Genomic DNA, 22,793 nt, shown 5'->3' with positions numbered 1-22,793 from the left:
CGTTAACATCTCACACGGACTGAGCATGCTCAGGGACGCTGATGAAGCCGGCGGCCCTCACTCTGCCCCCTCTCCCTGCTATCGGCAAGCACCAGGGTCCTGTTTTGTATTATTATTTGTATAATAGTACAAAATGATTAATAATAGTGTGCAACGCTGGGACAGACCCTCACCACAGATGGAGTCCGTGACCACAAGCTATTGGAAGGAACAGAGCCCTGCCCAATTCCAGACAGGAGTGGCTGAGCCACCAACCCAACGGGGATTGAGGTAGAGGCCAGGTCTATGCTACAGATGTCTTAGGGTTGCCAGGGGTCCGGTTTTGGACTGGAACGCCAGGTCGAAAAGAGACCCTGGCGGCTCCGATCAGCACTACCGACCAGGCCATTAAAAGTCTGGTCGGCGGTGCAGGCAGGCTCCCTACCCGGCTCCATGCAACTCCTGGGAAGCTGCTGGCATCGCCCTCTGGCTCCTAGGTGGAGGGACGGCCACGGGGGCTCTGCGCACTGCCCCCGCTCCCAGCACCGGCTCAGCAGCTCCCATTGGCCAGGAACTGTCTCACGGGCGGGCCTCTGCTTCACTCCCAGTCAGAGCGAAGGGTGCTGCGTATCTTCTCCTTTGTTTCCGGGCCCCCGATAAACCGGATTAGTCCGAGTGGGAAGGTTTGTTCCTCTCTTCTAGGTGCTCCTGCCGAGTTAACTCCTGCTATATCCCAAGTGCTGCCCTTAAATGCTATATCCCAAGTCCCGTCCACACCCAAAGCCCCTTCACTCCACTGTGGTGGCCGCTCGCACAAGCGCTCCCTGCAGGGCGAGGGTTAATCCACAGTGGGACTGCTCTCAGCCCAGCGAGGCACACTCGCCAGGAGTTCACTCACGCAAGTGTGGATAGCTTGAGTTCACTGCAGTGAAGCCTTTTAGCTTCAGTTTCTTCTTCTTCTTCTTCTTCTTCGTGCCTTTGATCCCCCCCTGTTCTGGGCCCAGGCTAGCCTGAACACTTCTCCCTCCTGAAGGCTGCTGTGTCGTACCTTCTGTTTGCTTTTGTTTTGTTGCATAGTTTTGCTTTATCCTCGTTGGTGATTCTTTGTAAGTGTTACACAAACAAAATTCTTTTCTGCTTTAAAAAAAAAAATCCCCCCCTGTTCTCCTCTTCCTCCCCCCAACCACCACCCCCTTCTTCTTTCTTGCCTTCAGAAATGCCCTGATCTTTCCAGCGGTGCCAATCCCAAACTCATGAGTGGCCGCACCCCCACCCCCAAACCCCCCGCCCCCATAAAATCAGCTCGGAAATCCTGACCGTTTTTGGGTGCAGAACTGGGGAGAGGCACACACACACACACACCCCCTCCCCCAAGAAAACAAGCAGAGAGAAATAGCCCCCTGCGGGGTGAAATGTGTGGAGGTGAGAAGGGGGCTCAAAACCATGACAGCTAGTGGCTGGTGCTGTCCTTTAACCAGCAGAGCCGCGGGAACTAGGGGGCTGCCGCACCCCCTGGCTTGAAGTGGTTTCCATCATATGCAGGGTTTACAGTTTGGTTCAGTGGATCTCAGCAGCTCCCCCCCCCCCCCTCCCGGCAGTTATGAGGACAGGAGTCACACAATGACTGTGCTTTGCAGTTTCCCTTTTGCACAGGGAACTGCTGATGATTGCTCTGGGGGTGGGTCAAACTGCAAGAAAAAACCACCACTACCGGGGAAACTCTCATCGCCTTTCTGCAGGCTGCCTTAGCAGCAGCAGCAAAGTAAGGAGGGGACTGGGGGGCAGGGGTTGAATCTTCCACTGTAAGCTAGGGATTGAGGCTGCACTAAGATTGGGGGCTCTAACCCAGTTTGGGGTGGGGAAGGGCTGTGTGGCGCCTCCCCCCACTGCGGGTGGAGGGCTAGACGGGGAGGGGGGCTGGATGGAAGGGAGCCACTACATTCCACTCCGGTTTATGTCTGAATCTTCCTGCATTACATGTCGCTGAACTTTCTAAAGTGGGGCGAGGGCTTGAAATCGAAGGACGTGTCGGGAGCACCGAGAAAGAGACAGGAGTAGGGTGACCAGCTAGCAAGTGTGAAAAATCCCGACTGTATGTGGGGGGTGGGGGGTGGGGGTGGTAGTAGGTTCCTATATAAGATAAAGCCCCAAAGATTGGGACCGTCTGGTTTTTGAATGTTGTAATTCCTGATGTCAGATTTGTGTCCATTTATTCTTTTGTGTAGAGAATTTATTGCTTAGAACAATTATTATTGTTGTTTGACGTTTATATTGGCCTAATAGCTAAACGCTACCTGGGGCTTTAAGATAAAAAAACACAACTCTTTAAATATCACCAGACTTGTGATACCCCGCACCACAATCCCCCGTCCTGAGCCCCCTCCTGCACCCCAAACCCCAGCCCGACCCCAGAGCCCGCACCCAGAGCCGGAGCCCTCACCCCCCGTCCCAGCCTGGATCCCCCTCCCGCACCCCAAACCCCTCATCCCTGGCCCCACACCAGAGCCGCACCCCCAGTCGGATCCCTCACCCCCTCCTGCACCCCAACCCCCTGCCCTAGCCTGGAGCCCCCTCCCGCACCCTGAACCCCTCATTTCTGGCCCCACCCGAGAGCACGCACCCCTCAGCCGGAGAAAAGAGGAAGATGGCAACCCCCTCTCCTCCTACTTTCAGAGGTGAAGCCCTGTTAGTCTGTATCAGCAAAAACAACAAGGAGTCCTTGTGGCACCTTAGCGACAAACAAATTTATTCGGGCATAAGCTTTGGTGGGCTAGAACCCACTTCATCAGATGCGTCTGATATAGCCCACCAAAGCTTATGCCCGAATAAATTTGTTAGTCTCTAAGGTGCCACGAGGACTGCTCCTTCTTTTGGCTGTCTCCTCCTCTGGCACCTCCCACGAAACTAACTGGTTGCTCTCATTTCTTCTCATCTGGGCCCTTTCTGAGAAATCACGTGGGGCTGTTTCCCTTTTGTCCCCTCCCCCTCTTCAAAGGACACTGCTCCCAGCAGGACCTCCCAGGGAATGAACAATAGGATTGCAGCTCCGGAAGCAGCTCACCCTTCCTGGTCTATATGGGCTAGTGGGGAGATTGTCCTCCTGGGTGAGGGGAGAATACCCCCTATCCCCTACGACTGGGTTCTCAACCTTTTTCTTTCTGAGTCCCCCCCAACAGGGACAGGATCCAGAGCTGACGCATTCAGAACCAGAGGACAGAGTGCTTGGGTTCAAAACCAGGGGACAGGAGACAGGCTGCTTGGGAGCGAGATAGGAGGGAGGAAATGGGTGGGAGCCTCTTGATTCCACTCTGGATTAGTTTGTATGTTCTTGTATTTCAAATCACTGAAGTGGGGACAGTGCCCCTGCCTTGCTCTGAAATTCAGCCAAGGTCGCAGAGCAGGAAGAAAGACAGATCTGAGTTGCTGCTGGCCGAAGCAAAAGTCAGGGACTTCCTTCCCCCCACATCCCCTTTGGGAGAGGAACTAAAACCAGCCAATAAAACAGCAAATGCAAAACAGAACACATCTGTTTCTCATAGCTGAGGAATTTGGCAAATGTGGCCTTAGGCAGCCTAGATGGGGAGTATAAGATATTGGCACCTCCTTGGGGCAGGGATCGCAGGCTGCATTCGGAGGGGCTGTGAAAGGGGTTTAAGGGTATATTGGTGTAACCCACTGGTGAGTGTATGTTACACGTTCCCCTTTGTGCTGATCCAGCGGATACGAGTACAGCCCTAGCACAGAGCTTTTGCTTGGGCTGTAGCAGATTGTGTTTTTTTATCTCTGGTTTCACCCACAATGCTCCCGCTAAGAAACTGACAGGCACATTTGCCCTGAGTGTTTACGCTGACTGCAGCTCCTGGAGTAAAGTGCATGCACAGTGCAGGCTTGTGGGATCTGATTTGTGTTGCCCAGCACCTTGCGCAGTCATTTCCACCAGCGCAGAGTGGATGCAACAACTTTGCACTGACGTCAGTTACTGTCCGAGGTGCCGGATGTTGCGTGGTCCCAGGAAACCTTGGGTTTTTTCCTCCCAACTGGGATTAGATGCTTGGACGCAAACCGTGCTTTACAGTGCATGACTCTGTCTGCATTTAGGGTTTGGACTGATGCAGCTACACTGGTGACTGCAATCGGGGCAGATCCCGCAGTGTAGACAAAGCCTGTACAGGATCAAGCCGCCACAGACCCTGCCTTTATAGAGGAATCCACCGGCGTAACATCATTTGACAGAGGCAGCCCAATTGCTCTGACTACTATGGGAGTGCCTTGCTGTGGGTGCAGCCCCAGCGTTAAGTACCACTTACTGCCATGGTGTGCTGCCCGACTCCCAGAATGCCGGGGCCTGCTGGGTAATTTTACAGGCCCACTCTGCAATGGCCTGGGCACCATGGGACAGCAGCATGGGAAGGGGAAGGGCCGTTTGCCCTGATGATGCGACCCCGATCGCACCAGATGCTTCCCTCTGCTTGCACCTGGGGGATCTTGGGTGGGTGGATGTGCAGTAAAACGCTGACCGATGCAAACTGGAGTGTGGATACGAGGGAACAGGCTAAAGGATAGACCAGTCCTGTATCTCCCTAGTGCAGACAGGCCCTTGGCTACGCTCCCTTGACTTACACCCACTCCGCCCATGGCCAGGGGAGTCTCTCTCTCTCTAATTTGCATGATGTAGGTTTTCTACATTCTCCTCCAGTTCTTTGGCGGCTAGGTTCAACGGGTTGCTGCCCCCACCCCCCATTAGATCCTCTGCCTTGCTGTCTCCCTCACCCCCTCACTGCTTTGCTCTGCCTTCTATACCCTTTCCCCAGCTCCCACATCCCCTCCAGCCTCCCAGTTAGTGCCTCTGCTTAGAATCATAGAATCACAGAATAGTAGGATTGGAAGAGACCTCAGGAGGTTCTAGTCTGACCCCCTGCTCAAAGCAGGTCTGACCCCAATTAAATCATCCCAGCCAGGGCTTTGTCAAGCTGGGCCTTAAAAACTTCTAAGGATGGAGATTCCACCACCTCCCTAGGTAACGCATTCCAGTGCTTCACCACCCTCCTAGTGAAATAATGTTTCCTAATATCCAACCTAGACCCCTCCCCCCCCCACTGCAACTTGAGACCATTGCTCCTTGTTCTGTCATCTGCTACCCCTGAGAACAGCCTTGCTCCATCCTCTTTGGAACCCCCTTTCAGGTAGTTGAAAGCAGCTATCAAATCCCCCCTCACTCTTCTCTTCTCCAGACTAAATAACCCCAGTTCCCTCAGCCTCTCCTCGGAAGTCATGTGCCCCAGCCCCCTAATCATTTTTGTTGCCCTCCGCTGGACTCTCTCCAATTTGTCCACAACCCTTCCATAGTGGACGGACCAAAACTGGACACAGTTCTCCATATGTGGCCTTACCAGTGCCGAATAGAGGGGAATAATCACTTCCCTCGATCTGCTGGCAGTGCCCCTACTTATACAGCCCAAAATGCCGTTAGCCTTCTTGGCAACAAGCACACACTGTTGACTTATATCCAGCTTCTCGTCCACTGTAATCCCCAGGTCCTTTTCTGTAGACTGCTTTGCGGTCTCCAAGTTCCCATGTGCCTGGCTGTCCCCCACAGCTCCTTCTCCTTGTGCCTGGGGCTTCCCCCTGGCCCTCCCACCCCGTCCCCCGCCTTGTGGTTCCCCTCGCTTCTGTCTCTTTCTCCCCCTCTGGACTTCTCAGGACCTCAGGAGTGAACTGAGGTTTGCCTCCCTTCCTAGCACAGCATGGGGGGGCCGCTGCTGAGCTCTTTAGAAAAAGGGGGGCCATTTTATTTGGGTTCTTGGACGCCCTTGTGGGTGAGTCCCTTTGAAAATGCTTTGCCGAGCTACATTGTGCCAACCAGGAAAGTAAGCGTAATAAAAGCTTGGAGCATTGTTTAGTGGCTTTCATTTCTGTGGCGCCAGGAAGTCACTGTATGCAACAAAAGCCTTTTCTCTTGTCGAAAGCTTGTGCGGGTGTTGTTGACACTGGGAGCAGCTGCTCCTGGAATACAGTTTAACTACCAAGGTGCAGCAGAAGAAGTGCTTGTCCCAGCCAGTCCAGGCAAGCCCTGGACTGGCAGCAAACCTACCCAAAACAGTACTGTCTGCTCTGCATCGGACACTGGTGGTTAAAGCCTCTGGCTTTTTTCAGAGGAGACAGGTCCTAAAGTTAGCAATTCGCAGTTGCATAGGCAGTGTGGCCAAGTGCATACTGGCCTTTATTCCAGTGGCTCTGCCCCGGTCTGCTAGGTGAGTCACTTCTGGGCTCTGTGCCTCAGTTTCCCCACTTGTAACATGGGGATAAGGATCCCCCCTTACACCTCTGTTGTAAAGTGCTTCCCGATCTACTGATGAAATGCATGGGGTATTATTATTAAATTGGGTTTGCCAAAAATGCAACCAAGGAGCTGCAAAAGAAGGTCTGTTTTTATAAAACCAGACTAGAGGAACTTAACATACATGATCGACACAATATAAAATAACGAGAGGCGATTCCTGTCATATCGCTCTTATTTGCCTCCTCTCTGAGATAAACAGTCCCAGGCTTTCAAGAACATGCAGATTACGGGAATTCCTCACTTAAAGTCGTCCCCGGTTAACGTTATTTCCTTGTTACATCGCTGATCAGTTAGAGAACATGCTCCTTTAAAGTTGTGCAATGCTCCCTTTTAACTTTGTTTGGCAGCTGCCTGCTTTGTCCCCTGCTTGCAGGAAGAGCAGCTTGGAGCGAGCTGGTGGGGGCTTGGAACCAGGGTGGTCCAGCAGCCCCCCTATCAGCTGCCCGCTTCCTTAAGTTCCCTGGGCGGCAGCCCAATTGCCGGGCAGTTCAGCTGTCCCTCCTCCCACTGCCATGTGCTGCTCCTGCCCTCTGCCTTGGAGCTGCTCCTCGAGCCTCCTGCTTGCTGGGGGCGGGAGAAGACGGGGGCTAATGTCAGGGTGTCCCCCTCCCCCTTGCTCCTGCACCCTGCTTATCCCATCTCCATAGAGCAGGGGGATACACAACAGGGCTCAGGATGGAGGGAGCTTCCTGGCAGCAGCTGCTGAAGTCTCCGCTTGCTGATTAACTCAATCAGGCAATGTACTTAAGAGTGGGTCAGGGTACTTAAAGGGGAAATGCGCATCTCTCTCTCTCACAGGCCACACATGGTGTGTGTCTCTGTCTCTCTCTGCTATGCTGTCTCCCCTCCCTCCAATCCTGCTGCCTTGTAGAGTGTGAGGCTACATTAACGAGTTAACCCCTTGAGGGCTCAGCCGAGTGTTAGTTCATCATTTAGCAGTAAGGCATTCCCTGGGAAATATCCCACCCTCTGACTTCACCACCTCAACCAAGCTTCAAAATCATCATTGCTGTGTACAGTATTAAATTGTTTGTTTAAAACTTATACTCTGTGTATGTGTGTATATATATATATATATATATATATATATATATATATATATATATATAATATAGTCTTTTATGTGGCAAAGAAAAAAATTTCCCTGGAACCTAACCCCCCTATTTACATTAATTCTTATGGGGAAATTGAATTCGCTTAACATTGTTTCGCTTAAAGTCATAAGGTGGGAGAAAGGAAGGTTTATTATTAATCTACCCATTGTTCTGAGTGATGACTTAATGAACCAGAGGATGAATGACAAAAGATCCCCATAAAGCTCATTAGCCCTTAAATCATATCATTATTGATTTATCTTATGGCAGAGTCCAGGAAACCCAATCAAGGTTCAGGGCCTCATTGTGCTAGGCGCTGTACATGCCAGTAATGAAGAAGATAGTCCTTGCCCCAGAGTGCTTAAAATCTAGGGGTCTGACAGGATGCAACTGGTTGTTGAAAGGGACAAATGGGTCGGGGGTGAGTTGGGCAGATGAGGTGCTACTAAAACAAATAGTTTTGCAGAAGTCACAGCTTGTAAAAACTCTTGGTTGTTATGTTACAGGGCTTTAGGGTTCGGCTCTGGTTCCACCTCTGGCTGATTGGACATCCACTGAGCCTGGAATACGGCAGCATCCAACGAAGGGCAACTGATCAGAGCACAACACACCCCAGAGCTCCTAGGAAGAGATGGGGAAAGGCATGCAGAGGGAGAAAACAGAGCTAGAGAAGCCGCTTAAAGACCAAGGAGATGCAGAGAAAGGAGCAAAGCTAGGTAACCAACTGAGTATAAATGCCCTGGGGAAAAGCTGGGGAGTGTCACTGAGTCACAGAGCGAGAACCAAACTTTCCAAAGAGGAAGGGGGGGACAAAGGGTATTTGGGCTCAGACCCATGGAAGATAGCAGCCTAAATTCCACCGTGGAGCTGGGCCATGGTCACCTCAGTGGAGTCATCTGCACTGACACCCAATTTATGTCCAACCGGTCACCGTCACCATAATGCGACTGAGAGCAGGACGAGATATGGGATCGGATGAAGAGAGATAGATGGAGTGATTGGCACAGAAAGGATACTTAAAGACATGGGAGATCACTCCCCCACCCCCCGGGCAGGGTGTGAAGTGGAAAAAGACGAGGGCCGAGGTCTTTAAGCTTTAAAATGTAGCTGGCACATCCCCAAACAACCTGTCTGGGCAAAGGTTGTGCACACCCACAATCTCACACATATGCATGCAGTTGAACAGTGGTTGGGGCCAGCTGAGCAACAGGGGCATGTGGCTGCCTGACTGGTTCTTGCGAATGGGGATTTCTGTGGGTGTAAGTGTAACACAGAAACATGCCTTGTTTTTTGGTTCATGCAACCTTTCAACCTTCTGGAAATTTGGGGCCGAATACCAGGGGAAGGGTGTCTTATAAACAACATCTCTACTTAGGGTGGGAAACAGAATAGAGATGGTGTCATCTGTGTATACAGGGCTCGTGAGACCATTACTGGATACCATGTATCTCTGGCTCTAAAAGCATAAGCATGTATTGTCTGCCTGAAACCTTACTCTAGCCTATCCCCCTGAAGGCTTGGTCACATGCTGTCCTCCTACCTACGTCCCAAATTGCCCTTTGGTTGTCCATAGTGCTGGTCTCTGGACAGCACCACAAAGTACCCCTGGGCTTCCCAGGGGTCCCCATTGCTGAATAGAGCTGGTGAGTGAGAGAGGAAGCTAGCAGAACTAGCTGGCAGAACTTGATTGGGCGTATAAAATAGCTCATGATGAATAAACAAAGTCAGTGGTTTTGTGTTGACATTTAAAAAGCAGCAGATGTTTAAGGGAAGGGATGTGGGTGAGGGGGAAAGGATGAGGGTCTATTTTCTAGATACTGGGAGGGGGGGCCAATAATCTCTCTAAACTGTAGCCCTCACGTATGACTGTTGAAGGTCTCCATCCTTATCTTCAAGGCACGCCGTGGTGTGGGCCCAATATACCTAAAAGTCCACCTAAAACTCTGGGATGAAGACTGTGGTGGACAGCTCTGTTCCTCTGGCCCAATTGATCCCTCAACTATACGGTAATGCTGGTCTGTGTGGTGTGAATTCCCCCAAGAACGAAGGACCATCACAAACCTCAGCACCTTCCGCTCCAAGTGCAAGGCACAGGCCTTTGACTTCTCTTAGACACAGCGCAACGGGTATATTTATAATAAAATAAGATGCATCCTGCCACAAGAAGACACTCCACTGCACATGCTACTCCCTCTGGGGAGTGACAGATGTGTAGCCATGTTTCTTAATGCATGGCTGGAAGGCGCTCAGGTACGGTGATGAGCATGGTATAAATACCAATTTTGAATGGAACAGACCTTGCTGAAATGTTTTACATTGATTACTTCATTAGAATGTCCTGAAAATGATAATACTTTCATAAGTTCCCACTGAAACGTTCAACTGTGCTGAAAACGATATATTGAATACGATAGAGTGAAAACGATATACTTTGATAATTTACCCTAGACAATTTCAACAAAATCAATATGTTCCTCCCAAATGCTTGAACTGCGTCAGATCAGAATTTTCCAACAGAAATTTGGAAGTTTCATTGCTCAAAACTGGAAACTGGTGTGGTCTGTGCAAAAAAAAAACAACCCAGAATAAATCCCCCAACATTTTTCACAAAATATGTTTACCACTGTCCTGCCAGCTCTGTGTGTTCAGCAAAAGTGCACATTCGATTATGGTTGAAAATGTGTCTCCATTGGCTGGATCCCGCAACATGAAGTGTCTGCTTGTGATCTACTGCTATTGAGAAGAGGTAAGGGACGCTGTCTCTCTGACTCGTTCTCAGCATTCCCCTGGCAGCCCAAGAGATAGATTCATAGAGTTGAAGGCTGGAAGAGGCCATCAGATCATTTAGCCTGACCTCCTGTATAGCACAGGCCACTACGTCTCACCCAAATACCCCTACGTTGAGGCCAAGAACTTCAGTTAAACTAAAGTATTTTAATCCTCAGAGATCAGGAGAGACTGAAGTGCCATCAGTGCCCGCTGTGCTCCAAGCAGCATCCCAGAACCCCCATATTCACCGCTGTCAGATAGTTATGCGATGTCTTGTACAAGGTTTGCCTTGTGAGGTATCATTTTAAAAGGCTCGATCTGTTGAACATTAATAGCCTGTTGGATTGTTTGTGCTGTCATTGGATGAGAAGTTATGAAGTTTTGCTACAGGTGTGTGACTGAAATATGTTGTGAGGTTGGGAACACCCACAACCAGCCTTTCAGGTGCAACAATAGGAGAACCAGACACACTGACAGCCCACTAAAGGAATCCACACTCCCAAGGTCTATCCCAGGAACTGTATACAATGGAGACTTCTCAGAGATAGGACATACACAGTGGGTAAGAAACTATAAAAGAGGGGAAGTGACATCATCACTTGGCTTCACTCCCCCCACAACTCAACACCTGGAAACACATCTGGAGAAAAAAGACTTTGAATGGGGGAGGTGGCCTCAGACTGGAAAGAAGAATCCAAGCCCGTGTATTCAGGAACTATACCATCTATCAGAGTGAGACACTGCCTGATTCAAATCCAGTCTAGTTTATAGAACTCAGGTTTCGATATAACTTTTATTTCTTAGGTAACCAACTTTGCTCTCTACGCCTGCTACATATAATCACTTAAAATCTATCTTGCTGTGGTTAATAAATCTGTTTTATATTTTTCCTAAAACAGTGTGCTTTGGTTGAAGTGCTTTGGAATTCTGCTCAGGTTTCAAGGGCTGGTGCATGTCCTCTCTACACTGAGGGAGGGACAGACTGAGTAATGAACGTACATTGGTCAGGTGTGTGATCAGGGCAAGATGATGGTACAGCCCATGGGTCCAAGGCTGGGGAGCTAGGGGAATTGGCTGGAGTCTCTCTATTGTTGGTTCATGAGTGGCTGGGAGAAGCATTCGTGTAACTCAGCTGGGTGTGTCCCTGCCTGAGGATGTCTGTGTAAGTGCAGTACCTGGAGAGGTTTGAAGCGTGTCACAGCATCACAGTTAGTAAGACAGGTTAGTAAGACAGAGGGCCCAGTGGTACCCCAGGTCCAGGTTGCACCCTGGGGAACCCGACACACCCGCGTTCCCTGGAACACCAGGGAGGTCAGAGATCCCTCGACATTCAAGGATGATGGTCTCCCAATAAAATGATAGCTAGTTATTGCTAGTGGATCTGCAGGTGGCTAACAAGACCAATCCGGGATCCACAGATCTTGTCCCAGTTGGGGCAGACATTTCCCAATGGAAGGGGCAGATCTGGATTGTTGAGTCAGGCTGCAGAGCGTTGTTTTCTCCTGTCCCCATTTCTTGTTGTCTCCATTGGATCTCGAAATACTGGCATCCTTGCCACAAAGTCCTTTTCCATTTCGCTGGATCAAAGGCTTCCCAGGAGTTTATGTCAATATTGTACTTCTTCACATTGGCTTGGAAGGTGTCTTTGAAGCGGGTTTTTTTTTGTCCGCCCCTCGACCATTGGCCATGGTTCAGTTGTGAGAATGTGACCTGCTTCAGGAATCGATGTTCTGGCATTCAAAGAACATGACCAGCCCAATGGAGTTGGTGGCGGACGATCATAGCTTCAGTGCTGAAGGTTTTGGCTTGGGACAGAACACTGTTGTGGTGCGTCAGTCATCCCACTTGATTTGGAAGATCTCGTGGGGGCACCGTTGATGGTATTGTTCAAGAACTTTGTGAAACGGGTCTAGATGTCCCAGCAGGCAACCCCCTGTCCCATGCTACACAGGCGGGCAAGACCCGACCCCCAAGGCTCCTACCAATCTGACCCGGGGGCGGGGGGGGGGAATTCCTTCTTGATCCCAGATCTGATAATCAGTTACACCCGGAGCACATGAGAAAGACACACCAGGCAGGCATCTTAGACATCTAGAGCAATTCTGGTGTCACAAGCATTCTTAAGCAGATGCTCTCCCTTCTGGCCTGCAGCGCCCCCCACTGGCTGTTTGCTGCATTGCAATGGGAGGGATTGGAGCTACCTTGCTGCCTCCCTACAAAGCTTGACTGCCTTTGCCCGAGTCTATGGGAGCGCATGGCAAAGGACGACCTTTTGAAATATCTTCAGCGTCAGGCTGAAAGGGTCGGGTGCCCCTGTTGTAACTTGTCTAGCTCACAGTGTAGATGATACCTAGTCAACACGCTGTGGGCTCTCTAGAGGTTGGATCTTGTATGAAATTTACGAGTCTGCTACTGCTTCCTACATTAGAGGACGTGCCCCTTTAGCTCAAGCTGCAGCAACTCGTGCCTTTAGATCCCCAGGTTCAAACCCCACTCATGGCGTGAAGATAGAAATTAGTATGTTTGCAATCTATGGCTGGTTTCACAGTAGTTAGGATGATGCCACCTGGAGTAGCTTGATACCGCATGCCGTACTCCAGTCCCTAAGCATGGCCATACTAAACACAGGGCATCTCTAGTGCCAAGCCACGGTATGGACATGAGTCTGCAGCAGCTTCTGAACGGAGGAAGCTGGGTTATTTGGCTCAAGTAGGGGCTTGTCTGCACCCCGCAGCTTTTTCAGCGACAGGGCTGTCTCAACACAGCCTTATCGCCAAAAGTCGGCGTGTGTAAACGCTCTTTGTCGGCACTTTTGCCGACAAAATTCTTCCACCCCTGCGAGCGGCGTTCGCTTTGCCGGCGGGAGAGCGCTCCTGCCAGCCAAGCTACGTTCACACCATAGGCGCCGACTCCGTGGGTGCTCTGGGGCTGGAGCACCCCCAGGGAAAAGTTAGTGGGTGCTCTGCACCCACCGGCAGCCAAGCTCCCCTCCTCTCCCCCCCCCCGCGCCCCACCTCCTCCTCACCCCTGAGCACGCCACATCCCCGCTCCTCCGCCTACCTCCCAGCGCTTCCCGCCTGGCTGCCACCAAAGAGCAGTTTGGCCGTGTTAGCACGCTCCGGCGCACTCAGGGGAGGAAGCGGGGAAGAGACGGGGCCAGGGCGGGGATTTGGGGAAGGAGTTGGGAATATTGGCAGGGAGGGGGCGGAGTTGGGGCGGGGACTTTGGGGAAGGGGTTGGAATGGGGGGGGGGAAGGGGTGGGGCAGGGGCAGGGCCTCATGGAAGGGGTGGAGTGGGGGGTCGAGCACCCAGGGGAAAGAGGGGAAGTCGGCGCCTATGGTTCGCAAAACTTTTGTCTTTCGGGGGAGGGCTTTTTTACGCACGGGAAAGACAAAAGTTTTGATGACAACTTGGCAGTGTAGACAAGCCCTAAGAAAGGCCTGGACTGAAATCCTGCCAACGACCCATCCAGGGCTGTTGTGTTAAACAGAGAGAGGAATTGTTTAGCTAATTCCTAGGGCAGCTCAGCTGCCTCTCCAGTGGGAGCGCTAATCTCCTCTTCTCTTTCAGATTATGCCCCCGACGCCGTTTGCAAAACTCTCTCATCCCGTAAAGCCATAACTGCAGTCGCATGCTTGATGAGTATCATGACCATCCTCATCCTCATTCTGATAGTAGCTCTGGCAGGTGAGTTGCCAGCTCTGCATGCCTGGATCTCTGTGGCTCCCCTTTCCCCCGGAGCTGTTGTGGTCACAGTCCCGGATCCATAGGTCCTGCACCCTGCAATGCTGGGGGAGGGCATGGGGGGCTCCAGGGCCAAATGGCCTCCAATCGAGGAGCTCATCAGCCAGCCCATAATGCTGTAGCGAATGCTGGTGCCCCTTGAAGGCAGGTTCTTCATGTACCTCTGTGAGCTACCAGCAGCAGGGTGGCTGACCCAAGAGGGAGGAATGAGGTGGAAACACCCCATCACCCTTTGAGGATGGGAGGGACAAGGGAGGAGGGCTGCTGAGGGTCAGGACTGGGGAGGGCAGTAGAGGGCTTTGCACAGTCCATGCACACTCTCCCCCGTAGCCCAGTGACGTGTCCTAGCAGGCTCAAGCGCGAATGCTGTCATGCCCCCACTTGGCAAATGGGGACCGTGACCCCGAGGGCTCCTTGGCAGATTGCTCCCAGATCCATGGAGGAGTAAAGCCATGGAAGAGCTGAGAATGACTGGAATCAACCTCCCCCAAATAACTCGTTTTGGCCGAAATTTAGACTGAAGCTCTGTGCGGCTGGGGCCATCTGATCGTTACATGCGCATACAGCGCCCTGCACCATGGGGGCCCGATCCGTGCTGGAGCCTCTAGGGGCTAATATAATATCGATAACAAAGATGTGCGTATTCCACCATCTCCAAACAGCACCCTCTACGCCTCCCCAGTGTCAAATGCCCCAGGACACACAGCTGTGACCTGTATGGCAGGAGGCTGGCCGTAGAGGAAAGGCACTGGGGTGGAACTCAGGAGATCTGGGTTCAAATGGTGCCTCTGCCACAGGCTGTCTGTGTGACCCTGATCAAGTCATTTCATCTCCCTGTGCCTTAGTTCCCTATCTGTAAAATGGGGTGAATGAGCTTTCCTTTCTCCCAGCCTTTCTCAATCTAGATTGTGAGCTCTATAGGGCTGCTCTATAAACTCTACGAACTCAGCACCGTATGACAAAGCCCCCGCCCCATACACCCTACAGTGTAGCAAAGCAGGACAGAACCTGTGGAAAGCGTAAAAAGCGACTTGTCTGAGCAGTGGAAGCTTAGCAAATGGCTCCTTCATGCCACAGTTTTGTTTTAGGTCCTCGCTCCCCCCCCCCACCCCGCCGCCCCCAACCCCATTTGTATTTCCTCATACAGATAAGTCTCTGGCTACCCAGGCAGGAAAAAACTCAGTGTCCATGACATCTCATCCCGCTCCCTATCCCCTAGAGATCAACCCCGGTGACTGAAAGGAACATTCTGGTCAATTGCAATTGCCACAACAGGATGGGTTTGAAAATGTCTGGCTCCAGGGCTTCAATCAGCACCTATTATAGGCATAATTATCCCTAGAGCTCACTCCCACAGCACCCCCTTATGCCAGGATGGGGCATTGCAGGGGTTTGTCTGTTTTAGCTTTGATCTGTACGCTTACTACTTATAATCACTTAAAATCTATCCTTGTGTAGTTAATAAATCTATTTATTATTATAACACCTGGTTCTGCCATGGTTTGAAGCTTCTGTGGTCAGCCAGGTCACCTCAGTCCGGTTCCCTTCCAGGGTTAGCTGAAAAGTGCAAAACTACCCCACCCCCGACCCCCAAAGTCTAATGGCCAGGCCCTTTAAGCCTCCCCCTGGGACTCATTTCTGGGCTCTTCTCGCAACTCCAGGTCATTAGTAATCTCACCCCTTCTGAGTCCCAGAGCCCATAAAGGTCCATCACCTTCTATCAGGTCATCAGCTTCTTGTTCTTTCTTTCTCAGGGAGTTTTTTCTAGACCACCCCCTTTCTGGGAGTGGTGGGGGGACCCTGCAATGCCCTTTCTGGGTTCCAGCCCAGGGACCATGTGTTTAGGCAGCTAAAACCCTTGCTCCTTCTTACCTCCACCTCTCTGCATTCTATGTCCTCCCATCTTTTCCCTCTGGAAGTCTGGCTCCCGGCAGAAATCTCTCCGGCAACCAGCCTTCTCAGCTGCAGTCTGCAGCCTTTTACTGCAGCTGTTGCTAACTGGCCCCTTAGTCTCAGCTGCGGGAATAACTGATCTGTCTGTTAACTCTTTTCCTGGCTGTCACAGCATGGGGTCTACACACCCCATCATAACTCTATAAAGGCTGATTTCATTATCCCTTTGTTTTATAGAAAGGGAAACTGGGGCACAGGGGGGGAGCCAATTTGCCACTGATTCACATCAAGCAAGCTGGGGATAGAACCCGGGAGTCCTCCCAGTTTCCCTCCAGTCTAACCCACTTCACCTCACTCCCCTCCCAGAACGGGGATAGAACCCAGGAGTCCTGTCTGCCAACCACCCCCTCTAACCACTCGACCCCATTCCCCTCCCAGAGCTGGGGATGGAACCCAGGAGTCCAGACTCTTTGTCCCCACTCCCCTCCTAGAGCACCCCTGAAATCAGGGGCATGGAGGCTTCATTTCTAACTCCCTCTGCCCTCCAAGCCATTGCCCGAGCTCTCAGCAAGGCCTGGATCTGAGGGGATTGTTTCTACTCATTCCCCGTGGATACAGAAGGTCCAGTCCCCCGTGGCGCTCTGCCTTGGACAATCACTGAGGCAGCTCAGAAAGAGCGAAAGGTGCTGACATTCATGCTTGGGTGGTGTTTCCCTCCCACATCGCATGCCAATGGAGACCCAGGCCCTGAGACGGAAAGGGAAAGATTTCTCACCCTATATTGCTTTCTTATTTCCAGTGGTAATGTCTCATGTCCCTGAGCCTCTTCTTTCTGAACCCTGCTGCCCGGACGGCTGGGTCGGGTACCAAGGGAAATGTTACTATTTCTCAGAAGCGGAAGGGAACTGGGAATCCAGTCAGCACCACTGCTCTTCACTGGGTGCCTCCCTGGTTGAGATTGACACTTTGCAGGACCTGGTAAGGGACTGGGGCAAATAACGTGTTTGGGGTTTGCTTGGTTCTAGGGCAAGTCTGAAAAAAAAACCCGATTTGCAGCTGTGATGGGGCTTTGTCCCCAGCACCTGCAATGCAAGGGAAAGGACCCAATTAATCATGTTCTGCACCTGGCAGGTAGTAACTACCTGTCTCTTCAACAAGGGAGGTGAAGCCAAAGCTTGTAAGTAGACTCGGGGAGCTCAGCTGGGGAGAAATTGCAGAGGAGCAAGGTCTCCTGGGCTAGCATTTAACAGTCAGGATACAACAAGGGAGAGGGGCGGAAGGGCTGTTAATTTGAAGCCTTGTTTGAATCTTTATCTGGCCTTGTTCATGCTGCCCCTGGAAGGGTTTTAACCCTTGACGTGACTTGGCCGGGCGGCCGAGCCACAGAATATCCTGAGGGGGAGTCGGGAGAAGAGGCAGGCGGAGAAAGGCTATGGCCGGCCAAGGAAGCGGCCCCTGGGGGCATGAGAGGTGAAGTCCCCTGCAATGCCGTATCCAGGCAGGAGGGGGCGCCCTCGATTTGACGATGTGCACCATAGAGTCAAACTCAAAAGGAAATCTTTCGAAATTGTCATCAAACTGAAAAGTTGGGAGGGCCCGAAATTCATTTGGGGTCAATTGAAATGTTTTGTTTTGATTTCCAGTATTTTTTGAACACTTTTAAAAAAAAATAAAAAGGAAAGGAAAGTGCAGTGGGGGGCCCTGGTGCTTCTTCTACTGGGAGGCGACATTGTCTGAGAGTTCTGGCCACTGAACCCAGCCCTGGCTAGGTCCAAGGTGCTCCAGTCAGCGTGCAATTGTAGGGACCTCTGATCCCTCTGGGAGAACCTTTCCTCTCAAGGAATGGCCCAGCAGAGCTCCAGCCCTGGTCATCTGCTGGAGGAGGAAAGAGGACCTTATTCCTTCCCCAGTTCAGGACTTCCATGCAGATTGGCCATAGTAAAGTGAACTGAGCCGAGAAGATGGCTTGATTTACACCCGAACCTCCCCAAGGGGAGGTAGAGGGGCAAGGCTATGTTTTTTGGTGCACTTTGAAAAACCGATTAAAAAACACCCCTCGTTTCAGATCAGACCGCAAAAGAAACATTTTCAGTGAATAAAAAAAGTTGAAAGAAAGTCAAAAAGTTTCCTTTAGAGACTGAGCATTTTCAAATGGTCCTTTATTGAAAACAATCTCCTGTGGCGATTTTTGGGTTCGTCTATTTCTTTTCATTTCAAAATCTCTTGATTTTTTTTTAAATCCAAGACATTTTGAAATGAAAAGAAATGTTCAACCCCCCCCAAATCACCCTAGGAGATGGTTTGTTTTTATAAAATGTTGGGGTGTTTTTTTGCAAAATGAACAATTCGGTGACATTGACGAATTCGTGAAATGTTTCGGCGTCACCGAATCCACATTTTCCAGTGGGGGGGGGGGCAAAAAAGCCGTTTTGTGTGAAACGTTTTACCCAGCTCAACCTCTGGCCTTCTCGGAGCATTCTCTCTTTCTCCTACAAAGCTATGCTCTGCTCAAAGGCTGCACACAGAGGTCCATGGAGACGGCAGAGGGCTTTAGTAGATCTACGTACTCGGGCGGTGGGCCCCCTGGAAATGCTTCTAAACAGACCAAATTCATGAAGACACCTTGTTTTAAAGGTTTTCCTGATGCGGTACAAGGGGCGCACTTACTACTGGATTGGCCTGCGGCGGGAAGAAAGCCAGCCTTGGAGGTGGATGAACGGGACAGAATTCAACAGCATGTGAGTCCCGCTTTCTTTCTGTGAAGTTTCTCCGTGTTCGTTCACTGGTGCTAAATTTGCTCAATGGGCTGCTAAACGTGGACCTTGGTATGGACCTTGGCTCTGACTTAAGAGTCTGACTCCGGTGTGACCCCTGGAACCGCCACACGGACCCTGATTTCTGATTCCGGCTTGGTCCTCATCTTGACACGCTTCACCCTGTTACTGGCTCTTACCCCTGGCTTCAGTTCCTGGCTCCCAAGCCACTAATTCTGGCTTCCTTTGCCCAGGACCCTGACACCCAGCTCTGGCCTCTTTCTCCCCCGGCTCCCATTTTGGCCCTTGTTAAAGTTCCCCCTCTGGATGGGGAGGGAGGAGCTTGGCGGTGGTCCAGGAAAGGGAAATCCCTTCCGAAATCTGGTCTCTCTCTGACTTCGGCTCTCTCTGCCTCTGCCTAGCACTGACTGACTCTCCCCCCGGGATCTCCCGTCTGCAGGTTTGAGGTGAAGGGAGGAGGAAGCTGCGCGTATCTGAACGACGTGGCCGTCATCTCCTCGAGGTGCCAGACAGAGAAGAACTGGGTCTGTAGCAAACCCAGCCTGCATCTGAAGAAGGGCTTGACTGGGATGGAACAGAAGAGGCCTTGAAAGGGTGAGGCTCACCCTTGGTGAAGGCAGCCGACAGGCACATGGCCCACGACAATCACCGGGTTGCTTTCCCTGCTACGCTCACTGTGCTGTTGGCATGTAAACGACACCCTTCCTCCCATATGTAGCTTGCAACACCATTTATGCTGCCTCAGTGCTTAATTTGTAATGACTAGGGTGACCAGATGACAAGAACAAAATATCGGGACACTTAGGTGGGGGCAGCCACGGGCTCACCCCGCCTCCTGCCCCCACTGGAGCCATGGGGGGAGGGGGATACAAAGCTTGAGGAAGCTGCAGGTCGGGGGTGCAGGGCCCCCCAGCTCCGGGTGCAGCCCCGCCATGAGTCGGGGGCTCACAGCCCCGGCTCTAGTCCTGCTGCAAGCTGCGGGTTGGGGGTGCATGGCCTCATGCCCCCCCTGCCCCCCAAGCACACGGCCCCGGCTCCTGCCCACAGCCCCGCCGCTTACCTGGGGGATGGTTCCCACCCACTGGGAAGCACCTGGCAGGTTCCTCTGGCTCCTCGGGTCAGCGGTGGCCAGCGGGGTCTCCACTCCATGTGCTGCGCCAGGCACAAGCACTGGCTCCGGCTGCCATTGGCTGGAAGCTGTGAGGGCGGGACTTACTTGGGGGGGTGTGTAGCACGCAGCACCCCTGTCTGCGCCCGCAGCTCCCATTGGCCGCGATGGAGCCGGCGCTCGTGGTAGGTGGAGCATGCAGACGCACACGCCCCTGGCCGCCCCTGTGCCTAGGGGCCGCAGGGTCCTGCTGCCCGCCGTTTCCCGGGAGCCGCCCCAAATAAGCACCGCCGGGAGCCCAGGTGAGCGCTCACCAGTGTCCTCCTCCAGCCCCAAGCCAAAGCATCGGGACAAATGGCGTCGGGACCCGAGACAAACAACTAAATATTGGGACAGTCCTGATGTTATCGGGATGTCTGGTCACCCTAGTAATGACAGAGCTGCCAGGGCTTAAGCCGTTTTTTTTTACATTCATAACTGATGTAATGCCATGGCACAAATTAAGCACTGTGCTGCTTCTGAATTTGCCCCAATGCCTTAATCAGAAGCAGTGGAGTGTGTGGCAGAACATAAGAATGGCCAGACTGGCCCAGACCAATGGCCCATCTAGCCCAGTAGCCTGTCTTCCGACAGTGGCCAGGGCCAGGTGCCCCAGAGGGAATGAACAGAACTGGGCAACTCTTGGGCCGGCCTCTGTCATCCACTCCCAGCTTCCGGCAAACAGAGGTTAGGGACATTCAAAGCTAGTCTGCACTAGAATTGCTACTAATCATTGGGGGCACAGAACTCCTCCAGCCCAGGGGCCATGGTGGCAGGGAAAGCAAGCTCCTCCTGGCTGCAGGGAGGAGAGCGAGCTCCTGCCGGAGCCCGGACAGGGAGGGAGAGAGGGAAGAGCAAGCTCCTGTCGGAGCCAGGGGGAGCACAGAATGCGTAGCACCCAAAAAGAGGCCAGAGTTAAATTTCTGCACAGACCCCTGTCTCTCACCAACATAGCGTTGTCCACACCAGCACTTAGGCCGGTGTAACTTACATCGCTCGGGGCGTTGTTTTTTCACACCCCGAGCGACATATGTTATTCCGACCTAAGTGCTAGTGTGTACAAGCCCTCAGAGCATGGGGGTGCATCCCTGACCCTCTTGGCTAACAGCCATTGTTGGACCTGTCCTCCAGGAACTTACCGACTTCATTTTGAACCCTGTTCTAGTTTTGGCCCTCACAACATCCCCTGGCAATGAGTTCCACAGGTTGAGGGTGTGTTGTGATAGCCAGATCCCCTCTGCCTATCCCACCCAGTTCTTTTCTTACACTAAGAATCTCTGTACCTGGTAAGAAAGTTCAGACATTTGTTAAGGGATCCAGCCCAGTTTCCCCAGCCACATAATCCTCCTTCAGCACTGACTGTTGCCTCATATGGTTTACACCATCTACCCAAAGTGGACCCTACTCTCTAAAACATACACAACTGTGAGAAGAACAAATTCCTGGGAGATTATTGGAAGACCCTTAAATGAGGATTGGGCCTACACAATCACCTAGTCATTTGTTATTGTGACCTTTGTGTATATATTTGCAAATGATGTTAACGCCAGCCCCCTGCATTTAAAAATTAGTCAGGTCTCCAAAATCACAAGATTATTGGAAATAATCATGAGATTTTTTTTAAACTAAATCATGGGGTGTTTTAGTAGTTTTCTGAGCCGCTGGGGGTTATGTTTCCAGACTTTTCTCCATAAGCCCAAGAGGCAGAAACCTAGGGCCAGGGGCGAATTCATGCACAGGTCACAGGTCCACTGGAATCTGTGTGGAAGTCGGGGGGGGGCCACTACTAGTACCTGCCCCTGCTCCACCTCTTCCTCCAAGGCTCCACCCCCCTGGCCAGGCCAGAAGCCAGACCCAGGCCATGGTAAAGAGCCACCCAGGGAGTCAGGCTGCTGTGGGGCGCACCAGACCCGCCACCTGCCTTGTGGCGGAGGTTGGTGGGCCCAAGGGCAGCCCCCAGCCTGTGTCCCCACCCTCCTGGGGTGCGCCGGCCAGAGTAGGTGGAAGTAGGGTGACCTGATGTCCCAATTTTATAGGGACAGTCCAGATTTTGGGGTCATTTTCTTATATAGGCTCCTATTACCCCCCATCCCCGTCCCGATTTTTCACATTTGCTGTCTGGTCAGCCTAGGTGGAAGGTCCAGGGCTCCCTACAGCAGCCTGAGTTCCCTGGATGGCTCTTACCACGGGGCCTCGTGGAGGGAGGAGGAGCAGGGGGCGGATCCCCGTGGCGAGGGAGCTGTGAGGGAGGGGTCCAAATATTCTTTGTGCCCAGGGCCCCAGTAAATCTTAATCTGCCTCTACGTAGGGCTTGTACATGCTACCACTTATGGTGGCATCACTTATGTCACTCAGGGGTGTACACAATTGCCAGCCCCTTGAGTGACGTAAGTTACACCAACCTAAGCCCCAGCGCGCACGGGGCTGCGTTGGCAGGAGTGCTTCTCCCGCCGAGGTGGGTTTATTATGCCGACGGGAGAGCTCTCTCCCATCGGCAGAGAGCGTCTTCACCAGGCGCAATGCGGCACCACGGCTGTGCAATGCTAGCTCTGAGCGAAAGCCGAGTTGCTCACAGGATTCCAGGAGCTGGGACTTGAGACCAAATGAGGAGCCCTGGCAGCACCGAAATTTTAGGGGAGCTTGGGAAAGTTGGGAGGCTGCTACGACTCAGGGGCTGTGCTGGTCAGCATCGTCTGATTACATGGCAGAGGATTACAGGATTGATCCTTTAATTGTTCTTTCTCAGCCATCCTTTGGGGGGGGTTGAACTTGTCTTTTAGCCTTGGCTTATTGAATTGGCAATTTTATTACATAACCTTCCACCCATCATTATTATATGGCCATGTTATTGTGTAGGCTGTGAGCTTGCATGCAATTAAGCACACAATTCATGATCAGCTACAAACATACTTATTGACTGCAAACTCTTTGGGGCTGAGACTGTCTCTCGCTCTGTGTCTGGGCAGCCCCCGGCACAACGGGGCCCTGATCTCAGCTGGAGCCTTAACCTCACTTTATGATATTAAGTAATAAATAAAAATCTGGAAAGCAA

The 22,793-nt window shown here is 52.0% G+C and overlaps 1 protein-coding gene across 2 annotated transcripts in view; it reads left to right on the top strand.

The window, feature by feature from the left end:
* The window catches only part of LOC140898353 (C-type lectin domain family 2 member D), a 125,348-nt gene extending 102,555 nt beyond the window's left edge, over positions 1-22,793 (top strand). Inside the window, exons 1-6 of one of the 2 annotated variants that reach the window (XM_073312062.2) lie at positions 1,592-1,741; positions 7,920-8,129; positions 13,754-13,870; positions 16,620-16,798; positions 18,455-18,558; positions 19,034-22,793. In XM_073312062.2, coding sequence (XP_073168163.2) covers positions 8,045-8,129; positions 13,754-13,870; positions 16,620-16,798; positions 18,455-18,558; positions 19,034-19,184 — 636 coding nt within the window. In that variant the 5' untranslated portion in view covers positions 1,592-1,741; positions 7,920-8,044 and the 3' untranslated portion in view covers positions 19,185-22,793. Of the gene's footprint in view, positions 1-1,591; positions 1,742-7,919; positions 8,130-13,753; positions 13,871-16,619; positions 16,799-18,454; positions 18,559-19,033 lie in introns of those variants that run through there. The other variant, XM_073312063.2, reaches the window with a different exon arrangement.

This window comes from Lepidochelys kempii, chromosome 14 (genome assembly GCF_965140285.1).
Source record: "Lepidochelys kempii isolate rLepKem1 chromosome 14, rLepKem1.hap1, whole genome shotgun sequence".
Lineage (NCBI taxonomy): Eukaryota > Metazoa > Chordata > Testudines > Cheloniidae > Lepidochelys > Lepidochelys kempii.
This window is presented reverse-complemented; position numbering and strand designations above follow the sequence as displayed.